The sequence below is a fragment of the Hordeum vulgare genome, chromosome 4H (genome assembly GCF_904849725.1).
Source record: "Hordeum vulgare subsp. vulgare chromosome 4H, MorexV3_pseudomolecules_assembly, whole genome shotgun sequence".
NCBI classification, from domain to species: domain Eukaryota; kingdom Viridiplantae; phylum Streptophyta; class Magnoliopsida; order Poales; family Poaceae; genus Hordeum; species Hordeum vulgare.
The window spans coordinates 551,878,895-551,892,766 of record NC_058521.1 but is presented as its reverse complement, the minus strand read 5'-3'; the positions used below and the strand labels follow the sequence as shown (position 1 = coordinate 551,892,766).

The 13,872-nt window shown below is 48.9% G+C and overlaps 3 protein-coding genes across 5 annotated transcripts; 1 reads left to right on the top strand and 2 right to left on the bottom strand.

Moving 5' to 3' along the window:
* Positions 1-394: 394 nt before the first annotated feature.
* LOC123449454 lies at positions 395-9,551 on the top strand. 3 transcript variants are annotated; one of them, XM_045126691.1, is made up of 5 exons: positions 395-807; positions 8,406-8,666; positions 8,758-8,980; positions 9,023-9,102; positions 9,202-9,551. In XM_045126691.1, the coding sequence occupies exons 1-5, from the start codon at positions 496-498 to the stop codon at positions 9,391-9,393; spliced, it is 1,068 nt and encodes a 355-aa protein (XP_044982626.1). In that variant the 5' UTR covers positions 395-495; the 3' UTR covers positions 9,394-9,551. The 3 variants fall into 3 exon arrangements, with proteins under 3 accessions (XP_044982626.1, XP_044982625.1, XP_044982624.1); XM_045126690.1 differs by having other exon boundaries at positions 398-807; positions 8,758-9,102; positions 9,205-9,551; XM_045126689.1 differs by having other exon boundaries at positions 401-807; positions 8,758-9,102.
* LOC123449456 lies at positions 4,216-5,233 on the bottom strand. The gene has a single exon (XM_045126692.1). It carries the CDS (start codon positions 5,160-5,162, stop codon positions 4,254-4,256), a length of 909 nt encoding a protein of 302 aa, XP_044982627.1. The 5' UTR covers positions 5,163-5,233; the 3' UTR covers positions 4,216-4,253.
* A 1,044-nt stretch (positions 9,552-10,595) lies between the features above and the next one.
* On the bottom strand, positions 10,596-12,132 carry LOC123446955 (non-specific lipid transfer protein GPI-anchored 31-like). The gene is made up of 3 exons (XM_045123503.1): positions 11,551-12,132; positions 11,077-11,109; positions 10,596-10,968 (listed from the first exon to the last, which is right to left on the bottom strand). The coding sequence occupies exons 1-3, from the start codon at positions 11,891-11,893 to the stop codon at positions 10,760-10,762; spliced, it is 585 nt and encodes a 194-aa protein (XP_044979438.1). The 5' UTR covers positions 11,894-12,132; the 3' UTR covers positions 10,596-10,759.
* Between the last annotated feature and the right edge of the window lie 1,740 nt (positions 12,133-13,872).

The window sequence follows — 13,872 nt, the reverse complement described above, 5'->3', positions numbered from 1 at the left end:
GCCATGCCACTAACTTCTCTATGGATAAGTTGTTCATCAAGTTGATTTTCTTTCATCTGTGACATATACGAGTTATGGTTTTTTCTTTCTGTGCTCGAATTTCACATGACATCCCAAAACAGAATTTATGGGTGTCTTGCACGTGCAGGGAACGAAAACAGTTACCTAGGAGGACCTTTATTTGTGGAAGGAAGCAATGGTGGCGGTGGCTCCTATGTTGTGAAAATCATTGAGACTTGGACTCGGAAATACTATCCTTGTTTCGTTATTGCGTGTTCAACTGGTGCTCTTACCCACCCGGCAAGAAAAAAACCGTGTGCTTTATAAGAAGAAGTTGAATTGAAGAAATTAAAAACTACTCCTACACACGGATAGGACCGGAGTGCACCATCTTGGAACAGCCTGGTGTTCACGTAGTGCTACTCCAACATCTGCCCGAACGCTCCCATCCACGTCGCGCCTTCACTCCCCGAACCCAGACCACCTACCGTCTCGATGGCCTCGTCGCCGCCCCGCCGCAATCCACCCCGCCGTTGCTGCTGCAGGCCGACCCCGGCCCTCTCCAGCCTGGTCGACACCCACGCGGCACCCGCAGCCGCCGCGCTCTCATCGGAGGAGAGCCGCAACCCACCCCGCCGCGGCAGGCCGACCCCGGCCCTCTCCAGCCTGGTCGACACCCACGCGGCACCCGCAGCCGCCGCGCTCTCATCGGAGGAGAGCCGCAATCCACCCCGCCGCGGCAGGCCGACCCCGGCCCTCTCCAGCCTGGTCGACGCCCACGCGGCACCCGCGCTCTCCTCGGACAAGGTTTGATCAGTACCCCCATACCCCTTCACAAACTTTCTCTAGTACCCAGTGAGGCCCAGATATGACATGACCCAAATACTCAAGCTGAGGTGCAGCAAAGGTGCATTTGCTGAGTTTGGCATATAACTGGCGTTCTCTCAGCAGGTGGAGCACTTCTCTTAGGTGTGACAAGTATTCCAATAGGTTCCTGCTGTAGATCAATACGTCGTCAAAGAAGACAAGTAGAAATTTTCTGACTAAATGGCCCAATACTGCATTCATGAGAGCTTGAAATGTTGCTGGAGCATTTGTGAGGCCGAAAGGCATGACCAAATATTCACAGTGTCCGAAATAGGTCCTGAAGGCAGTTTTATGTACGTCGTCAGATTTCATTCGAACTTGGTGGTAGCCTGATCGCAAGTCCAATTTGGTAAAGTATTCAGCTCCATGTAGCTCACCAAAGAGGTCCTCAATTACGGGTATTGGAAACTTGTTCTTCACGGTCAAGGAGTTGAGCTTTCGATAGTCAATGCATAGTCTCCATGTCCCATCTTTTTTCCTTACCAATATGGCAGGTGAGGCATAAGGGCTTTCACTGGGTCTTATGACACTTGCTTCTAGGAGTTCTTTGATTTGTTTCTCCAATTCACTCTTTTGATTATGTGGCACTCTATAGGGTCGAACCATAGGGGGTGTGGCATTTTCTTTTAAGGGAATAGCATGGTCACAACTCCTTTCTGGTGGCATACCCTTGGGTTCCTCAAACACATCTTTGAATCCTGTTAGGAGATCTTCAATTTCAGAACAGTGTTGTTGATGTCTTTCTGTTTATTGGGTGCTGGAATTAAACAGTAGCCTGAAATTCCCTTGGGTCCCAATTTCTCCATTCTGTCCAAAGAGATGACTGGGACAGATTTCTTCCTGTTATCGTCCTTGAGATGGACTTGAGTTTTTCCATCCAAGTTAATAACAATTTTTCTGGTATCAAAGTCCATCGTAATAGGACTGTGTTTGCTGAGCCAATCACAACCCAGAATGATGTCATAGCCTTTTAGGGGTAAAACTTTAAAGGAATTACTGAATTTATGCCCTTGTATAGTGTAACTGGAGTCAGCTACTCCCTCCGTCCAGAATTACTTGTCGCACAAATGTATAAAAATGGATGTATCTAGAACTAAAATACATCTAGATAAATCCATTCCTATAACAAGTATTTCCGGACGGAGGGGTACATGTGATCCAGTTTTGAGGGTGCCCCCACCAGCAATGAGAACTGTTTCCATGTCAGTAGTTACAGTGGGACAAGTTGTTTTTACCACAAAATTCATATCAATGAAAGTGTGTGAGCTTCCCGAGTCCACTAATGCTATTCCACATTTGCCTCCAATGTGCACTTGAAAGGTGAATGTTGCAGCTTTAAGTTTTTTTCCTAAGGCCTGTAGGGAAATTTGCATCAGTTGCTCCTCTTCAGTAGGGCTTGTGGCAGCTGTAGTGTTGTCAGGTTGCTCCACGTTGTTTAATAACATGTCATTGTTAGGAAGTATTAGTATTAGTCTAGGAGTCCTTAGTAGTCTATGTTTACTTTCCTTGCACCTCAAGTCATGTGTAATATATATATGCCCCTTGGGCCTTCAATAAAGATAAGTTGCTTTCCTAACATGGTATTAGAGCTTTAGGTTATTTTTTCGCACGCGCAACTCGTGCTGATCCAATCTCGCGCCGCCACCAACCTCCTCTCGGCCGGACGCTCCCTCCCCTCGCGATGCTGCCATCGTCCTCTGGCCGTCTCGCGCTGCCCTCCCCGATCGAGAAGGAAGAACCGCACGGGCTCCCGCTCGAGCTGCTGCTCGATCCCCGAATCAATCTCCCGCTCGAGCTCGCCCTCGTCCCGCTCGCAACCTCGGCCTCGCTCCCCAGCCGGTCCGATCTGATCCCCAATCTCCCGCCGGCTCCCGATCTTCAGCCGGTCCCGCAGGCCCTGGATCCCGCCGGCCCCCGTGGGTCTTTGTCCCCGGCTGCTGCAGATCAGGCCGGATCTCGCAACGCCGGCCCCGCCATCCCGCTCGCCTACCCCGCCGCCGAGATCCCATCTGCTGGGGGCTCCTTCTTGTACCTGCGGGTCGAGCTCGGCGACATGGCGGCGTTCCTCGCCGCCGGGAACATACTGCTTGAGGCCGTCATGGGGGCGGCCGGCCTGGGGCGCTCCTGGCCGTCCTACCTCGCCGCGCTCTTCGGACTCGACATGGACGCGCTCCGCATCCACGTCCCGGCGCTCGCTGAAGGTTTCAATCTGCAAGATCCCAGTCGTGCCTGCCCTCAACCTCCCTGTTGCTGGCCCAGACAGCTCCTGCACCTCCAGCCTACTGTGGCTGCTCACGTGTTGCTCTCCTCGTTCAGCTGCCCTTTGCTGCACTGCTCATGCGTCCGCCTTCGGCATGGGCAGCAGTTCCTGCTGCTACGTGGTGCTACTCCTGCTACTACGTGGTGCTCCTCTTGGCCGCCGCTGCCTCTGCTCCGCACGTTGCTGCTGCGTGCTACCTTGGCATGACGTGTGCTGCTTTGCTTCCGTGTGCGTACCTGCTGCTATCTTCTGCTACGCTGGCTGCTGCTGCATGCTTGTCTAGTTGTCTGCACTAGCTGCTAGCCTGCTACTTGGTGTTCTCTGTTGTTAGCTGCTTACGTGCGATTAATGCTGCTACAACTCTGCTGTTTGGCCTCGTTATCATCTTCCGCTGCCATTGCATCTAGTCTAGCATGTGTTTTTTTTTCCGCTGCGTCCACCAAATCTGTTCATATTTTGTGTTTTCTCGTGCCATGCGAGTCCACCATACCTTAGTCCGTCAGCCTTTCTCCGGTCCTGATCCTTTCTATACAACTTTTGTGGCCTATTTGCCCTTGTTGTTTTCTATAGGATTTTCTGGACTTTTTTTGCATTGTCAATCTATGTTCATCGTGCCTTAACCGCCGAGCTTCTTTCGCTGTCGGTTGTCGTGGACTATGATTTTCTGCACAATGCTTTATTCCTCTTGATGTGCCATCTTCTTTTGACAACCCATCTTCTCTTGATACTTATGTTGTATCTTCAAGTGATGCAGTGTCTTCCTCTGATGTGCCATCTTCTTTTGACCCATCTTCTCTTGATACTCATCTTGTATCTTCAAGTGATGCGGTGTCTACCTCTGATGTACCATCTCTTCGTTATCTCCTTCGGCGACTCGACAAGTTTTGAAGACTCTTCATGCTACGACGACACTCTCAAGACGCGGATTTGGATTATCATTTTTTTTTAGTATTACACTTCTTCAAATGCAATGCTATTACATACGCTTTGCATTTGAGGGGGGGTGTTAGGAAGTATTAGTATTAGTCTAGGAGTCCTTATTAGTCTATGTTTACTTTCCTTGCACCTCAAGTCATGTGTAATATATATATGCCCCTTGGGCCTTCAATAAAGATAAGTTGCTTTCCTAACAGTCATTAGGATGTTCCTGTTCTGTTGCTTCTTCTGTAGCCATCAAATTCAGAGTTTTGTACTGAGCACACTTGTGACCAAAGAACCATTTGCCACCACAGTACCTGCAAGTGCCAGGTTCCCTATACTTAGGTTCAGGCCTTGTGTTTGTTTTGGTGTCAGTGTCCTTCCTGTCATTGGGTCTGAATTTGTCAGGCACGGGGTTTGGGTTGTTTGGTTTCTGGTAGCCATTGAAGGATGTTAATTTCTTTTGATTACCTTGAGCTAACACTCCTAGCTCCATGTCCCTTGCGGTCTCTACTGCATCAGACAGGGTAGGTGGTTTGAAAGGCTTGAGGTAATTTTTGATTTCGGGCTTGAGTCCATTGATATAACACTTTACATAGTATGATTCTGTTACTCTGGGATTTTCTTTTTTGTAAGCTGCCATTTTTTCTTCAAATGTGTCAGTGTACTCAGAGACAGAACTTTGGCCCTGCTTAATGGAGTTGAATTTTTCCACAATTTCATATGATCTGTCACCAGAAAATCTCTTGATTATCACATCACAAAATTGGTCCCATGTCAGGTTCTCTTCTAAGATGCCAGAGTTTCTTAGCCACACATCTGCCTTTCCTGTGAGATACATCTGTGCATAGCCCCATTTTGCTTCTTCTGGCACATAGACCATGGAGAAAATTTTCTCTGTTGTTCTCAACCATTCCATAGGATTTGTGCCATCAAACTTGGGAAACTCCAGTTTGGGGGCTCTGGCTATAGACCTGTAAAATTGGATGTCTCTGTCGTGGCCTCTGGTAGGATCAAAACCTCTCCCAGGTCTAGAGACTTGATAGTGTTGTTGTCTCTGTACTTGCCCTGTGTCCTGAAGTGGCATTGGTTGTTGCATATACTGCAGTTCAGGCATAATGTAAGTGGGGTGGTGGTATTGTTGTTGTTGAAATTGATGGTTGTCTCATGTCTGGAGGGTACTGTTCTTGTGGGTAATAGTAATTGGGTGGGGGTGGAGGGTGTCTGTCGGTAGGCTGCACTGTATTTGGTCGGTAACTCCACTGGACAGTTTGATCTTGGTAGCCTATTTCTGTATATGGAACTTGTTCAGACTGAAAGGGTTGCAATTGCTGAGAAACAGTGTTAGCGTTCCAGCTTTGTTGCTCTTGCTGGTAATTTAGTTGTTCTTGGCCGTGCCGCTTCCATACTGGAACGCCTCTGTCAAGCAGGGGAGATTGACGTGCTTGGGGGTCAGACTGCGTACCATAAGGTGTAATTTGTTGAAGTGGAGGTTGGGGTGGTGGTGGTTGCTGCTGTGTCGGCCGGGGTTGATGGTGAGGTGAGTGTTGTGGAAGCTGCTTGACTGCGTTCCCCCCATCAGCCGCTGACAGCTGACTCTCTTTGTGCCGGCGATGAGCCTTTCAGCTGCTCAGCCATCTGGGTCATTAGCTCCTCCAGACGTGTCAACTGCGTCTTCAAGCCAGTGACCTAAATTTGTATGCCCTCGACCTCGGTGTTGATGTGCTCGAACTTGTTATCTAGCTGCTCGACATCAAGCATGAGCGCCGCCACCTTTGTGGCGTTCGCCTTGTCTTCTCCCTTAGATTTCACCATCTTGATCGGAACCAACTACCGGAATTTTACCACAAGGACGAACCTTGGAACCCTCGTTGGATCTCGAACCCTGCCGCCACCGGATCTCCGCGCCTCCTCTAGTGCACCGACAGGCTTGGGTCACGGGATTTTACATCCGGGAGTAGGATCTCGCCGGAAACCGCACCTCAATTACCAGTCTGCACTCGAATTGTCTACTGCCGCCTGCGCCGCCCGGTACCAACTCCGTCAAATTGCAGAAGGGCTTATCCTTGGGGTAATTATGCCTGCCTCCAACATCTGTTTAACTTGTCTCTCGATTTCATCTATAAGTCCTGGCATTAACAGGAACTGCACCAGGAATTAGGTGAATTGCATGATCAAACTGCCTTTTTGGAGGTGAAGTAGTGGGCTCCTGAAATATGTCTGCAAATTCAGACACTAGCTTCTGAATTTCTTTACGTACAGGGCTATTACCATCTGGATTAGGAGGAATAATTATTGCAGTAGCCCGTATTTCATTTCCCTTGTGTCATTTGACCACTTGATCCACAGAGAGCTCTTGTACTTTATTTCTTTTTGTTCTGACTGCTGCACTCCTTGCAGAGTTACTGTCTCCCCTTTGTGTTCAAACTGGATCCACTCTTGTTTCCAGTGACATATCATGGCTCCCCACTGTTCTAACCAGTCCATCCCTAAAATCATGTCATAGCCCCCCCAACACAAGCACCTTGACTGGATATTGGAAAGTGTGCCCTTGGATCCACCAACATAATTCAAGCACTTCTGAATGACAACTCATTTTATCTCCATTTGCCACCTTCACTGACAGAGGGACTGACAATGCTGTAGGAGTGGTATTGATTCTTGCTAGCAGTGCTTCATCTACGAAACTATGCGAGCTTCCTGAGTCTAACAGGATGAGCACCACCTGATTGCCAATTAGTGCTCTCAGCCTGATGGTCTTAGGGTGTTCAGTCCCTGACAGCGCATCGACAGACAACAGCAGCTCCTCTTCCACTGCTTCCTGCACTGCTATGGCATCTAGCGCGGCATCGGAAATAAGTACATTTGTCCGATCAGTGGATGATATTGCATTCACTTGTGCTGCAACTGGTTTGGCACATACATGTCCTGGACTGAATTTCTCACCACAACTGAAGCATAGGCCGTTTGCACGCCTGTAATCCTTTAACTGCCTCGCTTTCCAAAGTTCTCCTGCAGGCGCATTTGTGCGTGGTTCTGGTCTTCCCCCTCCCGCTTTAAACGCTGTTTTAGTGGCCTTAGTGCGAGCAATCGTCTCTTCCTGTACCGTTGCATAAGCGGCTCCTGCTGCGATTGTTATCGCAAACTGAATCTCAACTGCTCCTCTCAATTCATCCTTCAGTCCCAGAATAAAACGGGTGACTAAGAAAGTACTCCCTCCGTCCCAAAATTCTTGTCTTAGGTTTGTCTAGAAATGGATGTATCTAAATACTAAAACGTGACTAGATACATTCATATCTAGACAAATCTAAGACAAAAAATTTGGGACGGAGGGAGTATCACTGAATGCTGTTTCATAGAGCCTGATTTGATACACTAACTGACAGAAAGCCCTCTTGTTATCTTCCACTGTACCTTCCTGTTTCAACAGTAGCAATGCCTTCGTCTTGTCCCTATGAGTGTTAGAGTCAAACTCTTGCAACACCGCATGGCGAAACTGTCCCCAATCCACCAAGAACATTATGGTCTGAATCCTTTAAGTCTCGTGCCACTGCGTGTATCTTGCTAGATGTATTATTTTCTCATCTTAGACTCACAGCAGCCCAAGCATTTTCTACAATATTTTTGCATTCTTCTTCTTGGAGCCATCTTTCTTCAAACCTGAATGCACTTATGTGTTTCCCTGTGCCTTCCACCCATATGGTGACCGGCCGGTGGTCTGAGTGCCTTGGGTCTCCATTATTTATCTTATATGAGGGTTAGCGTTGACGCCATCTTTGACATATTTCTTTCCTGTGTAGCCCAAGTCCTGGAGACCACACTCAGCTAGTGCCAATCTGAATTTCTCCATGGCTGTTGCGGTCTGCCTGGCCCTCCTTTCTTTTCATGGAGGTAAAGTATCTTGTTGAAGTCACCTGCACATATCCATGGTAGGCAGAGCTGCTGGTTTAGGATGCTTAACCATTTCCATGTTGTATTTCTTCTCTCACTTGTTGGTTCTCTATATATTCTCATAAATCTCCATCTAAAGTCATCTGCCTCGACTACCTCCACATCAATGTGGTATCTGGAGTAATTGTGGAGCTCTGACGCCAAGCCAGATTGTCTACCATGTCATCACAGATGCTAATGGACAAGATAGCCTTCACATTCTTCGTTATATCTTTGTTTGCATGATCATTCGTCATCTGCGTGATTATATTTTGGTTGACCTTACCCTCTCCTGTCTTTTGCGAACCAACCTTTTGAATTTTGTCCACATCTTTATCAATAATCATTTCTTCTTCCTTGTTCGCCCCCTTTTCCTGCAAGTCAGATAGAGAACCTAACTTGTGTTGCCTGCTTGTCGTCTCTCCAATAGGTTCCCTCGCTTCCGTCCGGCATGATTTCTGGGCCAAAACCCGGCGCACGCATGGGGACAGAGTATCGCGATGTTCGTGTGGAGAAATCTGGCAGGTACTCGGTGAACGTGTATGTGAAGAAGAAGGGGAGGAGGCAGGTGGGGACCTTTGATACTATCGAGGAAGCCATCCAAGCTCGAGATAAAGCCATCCAAGCTCGAGAGGAAGCCATCCAGAAGCTTAAAGATTTGAGGGCAAGGAAGCAGGGTCAGAGAGCCACGGTGAGTGTTTATAGTTCAACGAATTGTTCATATTAAATTGTATTAGTTACAAATCAATTTGAACATTATGTTACATGCTTATCTCCAATAGGCTCCCTCGCTTCCGTCCGCCATGATTTCTGGGTCAAAACCCGGCGCACGCATGGGGACAGAGTATCGCGATGTTCGCGTGGAGAAATCTGGCAGGTACTCGGTGAACGTGTATGTGAAGAAGAAGGGGAGGAGGCAGGTGGGGACCTTTGATACTATCGAGGAGGCCATCCAAGCTCGAGATGAAGCCATCCAAGCTCAAGAGGAAGCCATCCAAGCTCGAGATGAAGCCATCCAAGCTCAAGAGGAAGCCATCCAAGCTCGAGATGAAGTCATCCAAGCTCAAGAGGAAGCCATCCACAAGCTTAAAGGTTTGAAGGCAAGGAAGCAGGGTCAGGGAGCCATGGTGAGTGTTTATAGTTCAGAAAATTGTTCATATTAAATTGTATTAATTACAAATCAATTTGAACATTATGTTACATGCTTATCACTGTTAAATCTGCAGCAGAAGAGAAAAAGGGAGGAGGGCAGCCTCCATGGAAGTGAGGAAAGGCCAAAGAAGACCCCAATGCGGCCGTCGACGCCAGCGTCTTTGAGGGAGCTGGTTCCCAGTTCCAGGGTCACCACCAGGCGGCGGGAGCAGGAGCAGGAGCCAGGGGCAGCGAGCAGCAGCAAGATGAGATGCCGGGTGATGTAGACCAGGGGCGGAGCCAGCAATCAGGCATGGCTTGGCAGCGGCCGCTGCCATACCTAAATGTATTGCATACTGCTGTAGGTATGTAGGCACATACGTATGTGTTTGGAGATTTGAAGTACTCCCTCCGTTCCTAAATATAAGACCTTTTAGAGATTGTACTATAAACTACATACGGATGTATATAGACATATTTTAAAGTGTACATTCATTCATTTTGCTTCGTATGTAGTCCCCTAATGAAATTTCTAAAAGATCTTATATTTTGAAACGGAGGGAGTATTGTGCACTGGTGCATGCTTGCCGTTGACTTAATTGATGGTGCACACACCGACACACGAGTAAAACTGCTAACGATTGATTACATTGGCTGTGACGAGACATGTCAGTGGCCATCGGCTGGCGAGGTAAGGCAAAGACCGGCGAGGCCGTATGCAGATGGAAAACATTTTTTTTTCTTGTTGCCATCGACGACTGAAATAAGCTCCACTAATTCATTAGTCAGTCTACTCTAGTGCTCTTGGTTTCTCTTAGTGATTTTGTTAAACATTGTTTCTGTCTTTTATAAACTAATAACTATTGTTGGGATGCTCCAGCTACCACCAGCTGTTGGAGCCCCTCATGGAATGGAACCCCACTAACTATTTTGAAGCAATACATACACTTGGATAATGATAATAATAATAATCATGCAACAGCAGCAGCATGCATCGTTGAGAGACCCTCATGGAAACGTTTGTCTTGGAAAATGTTTGCCTGCACAAGTTCAAACGCCATTTGTTTTACAATCTGATTCAATCTACACCATGCACTAGTACTAACAAAAAAGATATGCACGCCCTTCTCTCTCTGTTCTGGATGAGCTGCACGCGGTAAGACTTCTCTCACAATCTCACCCCGTTTGTGGCCTCTAAAAATGAACATATTCGATCAACAGCGAGGTACGAAAAGCGTATGTTACTTGAAAGGAAATATGGAGGCTGCTTGGTTTGATGCCGACGTTTGGTTACCAGACCAAAAGTTGGCTACTTTTCTAGAGATTGGCAGGAATATTTGACAGCCAATTTTTTTTTCTTTTTGAAACGAAGACATAAGATTTGACTCATCGATTAAATGAGAGTTGCCTGTTGGCATGCCAAATATTGGCATCAAACCAAGCAGTCTCATTGTATATGGAAACACGCCATGTTTATGAAGGGCACCCATTAAAACGTGTACAAATGAGATATCTGTATAAATGGATTGGAAACTCTGAGATAAGATACATCTCGGTACAGGCAGCAAAGCCAGCAACAACGCTTTCTCAGCTGTGTCGGGCCGGTATAGCGGAAAATGGTCTCATGAACGAATTACAGGTGCGCCCAGCAGCTCACATGAGCAGCGTCGTCGCCACGGTGGCTGCGGCCAGGAGGACGTTTGCTAAAGCGGGGAAGGCGGCTGCGGCGGAGGCCGACGGCGATGGAGCTCGAGCGGTGGTGGAGTCGCCGCTTCCGGCTGGTGATCCGGCCGAAGGTGCGGACGGTGACGGGGACGTCGGGGAGCCATCGAAGAACGGAGCACCGGAAGATGGGGCAGGCGCTGGAATGACGGCAACAACGTTTCAGTACTTGAAAGAGTTGCGACATTTTCTACTCCAAAAAAGAACCAGAAGGGGCAAGAGAAAGAGTGATTAGCTTGTAAACACACCTGGAGACCCGCCAGTCATACCCGGGATGGAAACTGCAATAGCGAAAGAAGTGATCGTCAGAAATTCAGAATATAATCCCGTCAGTTTTTTTCAGATCACTGTTCCGTCAGGTTTAGATTTAACAATGGTTTTGCTAGGCCTCGGTCGACTAAGGTTCTATTTTCGTTGTGCTTCAGATTTTCTGAAGCCTCAACTGATTCTGAAGATGAAACTTCAGTTCAACAAAATATACAATTTGCACTTTTCTAGAAAGGATGTACAGGAGAAGTGAAGTTCAAAGATGGTCGACACCGAGGCCAGCCTAGCTTCTCCGGCGAACCGGCAGCCTCGGTGCTCCGCGCGCCCCCTGTTTCCTTCCCGCCGGAAATCGACTGACCCAAATTATGTTTTCACGCGACAGACATGCAGCTCACTGTTGGAGTGTATTTTTGCATTTGCGAGTGGTGGAAAAACAAGGAAAAAAAGAAACTTACTGTGGCACTTGCTGAAGGGAGGCGTCTTGACCTTGCAGGCGCCGGGCAGCTGCAGGGCCTTGGTCATGTTGAGGGCGACGCCGTAGTCCTGGCCGCCCTGGAAGGCCTGGCAGAGGCAGGCCACCTCCTTCCTCACCACGTCCTTGAGCCCGGAGCAGCACGACTCCTCCGGCGTCGCCACCGTGCTCCCCTCCTGCACGTAGCTCAGGCACCCCGCCAGGCTGATCAGGGCGTCGCTGCAGTCCACGGCCGGCGCCGGCGCGGCCACGGTCGCACCGTCGGCGCCGTGCGCTGCCACCGCGGCCAGCGCGAAGACAAGCAGCAGCGACGACCTTGCCGCCATTCTCGCCGCTGTGGCTGTTACTGCCTGTGTACTGCACTGCTAGCTGCTACGATCGATGGTGGTTTCAGAAGGTGTGGTTTTGTCCGTGGAATGTGGTGTGAGATTGCAAGGGGGGTGCATGCATGGAGGGTGGTTTTATGTTTGTGATGGGCTGCCACCGCCGCATGCACCACGCTGCATCAGTGGGAAGTTTGGTTTAGTGAGTGCTACACTGTGCTGGCACTGGCAAGAGACAGGAATGGAACTCATTGCTCCTCATCCTAGCTTTACAGGTCAAAGAAAATGGCGCCACATAGCAGCAATTTCTCTCACCGAGACACTGACACCTGCGCACGGCCGCGAAAATGCTTGAGAAATCATGGCGCCTGTAGCCCTAGGATCCCTTCTGGTCCCAGCTACCGGAGAAGCTAGTGAAAGGGCGGCTTCGGCACGGCATTCCTTTTCCGAAGCGGCGGCGTGCCGACATGATTGAAGTTCGAACGGTGGCAGCGGCCTGTGGTGGTGAGCCAAAAGAAGGTCGCCGCCGTCGCCGTGGTCGGCCGGTGACCATGATAAAAGGAGCTGGGTGGGCATGCAGTGGCACGGGAGAAAAGAAAAGAAAAGAAACCGAGCGCACGATGGCATGGGCCGAGTGGAATCGAGATTCTCCGAGAGTTGGGACCAAAAGGGGCACACGTACGTACGTCGACCGAGCAATTTTTCCGACCCGGTATGAACATCGAATCTCCTTTCTTTTTTTCAAGTCTGAATGCAATGCCACGATGTATGGCCTAATGGCTGCTTACGCCGCCGCGTCGAATTGCTCACGTCACCGCCAGGCGACGCCGGTATGAACATCTGATCACCGGCTAAGTTGCGATGTGCGATTACAAACACTGACGGCGAGGAAACACAACAAATAACGTATGACTGTGAACGGGGCGTTCACTTTTCTTCCATAGTATATGAGTCGAGGCTAACACACGTAGTAGTACGTAGCAGAGTACAACCGGAGTAAAAAATTCTAGTGTATCGATCCTAACAAAAAGTAACTACTATACTAGGCTATAGCAGAAGGCTAACTACAAAGCCAATCCGCTAAGCTAACTTGAAACCGGCAGGGCCTAAAATAGCGCTGCAACGGCGAGCGCGGCGCCAAGGACCATGGCTCCCATGGGAGCGATGGTATCAGCGGCAGAAGCAGTCGGCGAGGCGGTCGGGGTGCTCGCCGGCGATGATGCGGGAGCTGGAGAGGTGACTGCGGCGGGCAGCGTGGCGACCGGCGCTGGGGCTGTCGGCAACGGGAGCACGGGGCCTGCAAACAATATTTTCCGCTAGGCGTTAGTGATGATTTTTTATTTTTTTGGATTATTTCATAGTAGAGCAATTTTGTGGATCGATTTTTAGTTCCTCGTCGAAGATCAATGACATACCAGGTTTGGGTTGTGCCGACGCAGGGGGTTGCGAAACGGGAGCTGCACAAGCACATCAGTCAGGAAATCAGTTAGAAAGACTGAAAAGGAAATCAGTTAGAACTGTACAAAGAGTTTCCTCTGTTAAGATTTGCTAAGAAATCAAGATTTACTAGGGTTAATAACAATATTATTCCACGCAAAAAATATAACAATGTTAGATTACTTATCGTAAAAAGTAAGTTTCTAGGGTTAATAACGAAAATAGATTAAGCCACACAAAACACATTTTAGATTAAAAAATGTGGCAAACAAAATGGGAACCCTAACTGGGCCGCTTCAGGCGGTGACTCGTACGCGGGCCATTTCAATGGATGCTGAGCCCAATCGTACAAACCGATCGGACGCGCTACGTAAACCGTCTGACAGTGTCTCAAAAAAAAAAAAAACGTCGCACAAAGTAACAATGAACAGAGGCACGCGATCACGAAGCATACCTGGCGTGGTGGGAAGCGCGGGCATCGGCGACGGCGCGCTCGATCTCGGTGCGGACGCTGCCATCGAAGGAGCAAGAGCCGGCGCTGCCGT

Coding starts and splice junctions, on each gene's coding strand:
- LOC123446955 (XM_045123503.1), bottom strand. CDS start 11,893: ATGGCGGCAAGGTCGTCGCTGCTGCTTGTCTTCGCGCTGGCCGCGGTG. Junction 11,110..11,550: donor TCCCTTCAGCAAGTGCCACA/GTAAGTTTCTTT, acceptor TCGCTATTGCAG/TTTCCATCCCGGGTATGACT. Junction 10,969..11,076: donor TATGACTGGCGGGTCTCCAG/GTGTGTTTACAA, acceptor CCGTCATTCCAG/CGCCTGCCCCATCTTCCGGT.
- LOC123449456 (XM_045126692.1), bottom strand. CDS start 5,162: ATGCCTGAACTGCAGTATATGCAACAACCAATGCCACTTCAGGACACA.
- LOC123449454 (XM_045126689.1), top strand. CDS start 496: ATGGCCTCGTCGCCGCCCCGCCGCAATCCACCCCGCCGTTGCTGCTGC. Junction 8,667..8,757: donor AGCAGGGTCAGAGAGCCACG/GTGAGTGTTTAT, acceptor TATCTCCAATAG/GCTCCCTCGCTTCCGTCCGC. Junction 9,103..9,201: donor AGCAGGGTCAGGGAGCCATG/GTGAGTGTTTAT, acceptor TTAAATCTGCAG/CAGAAGAGAAAAAGGGAGGA.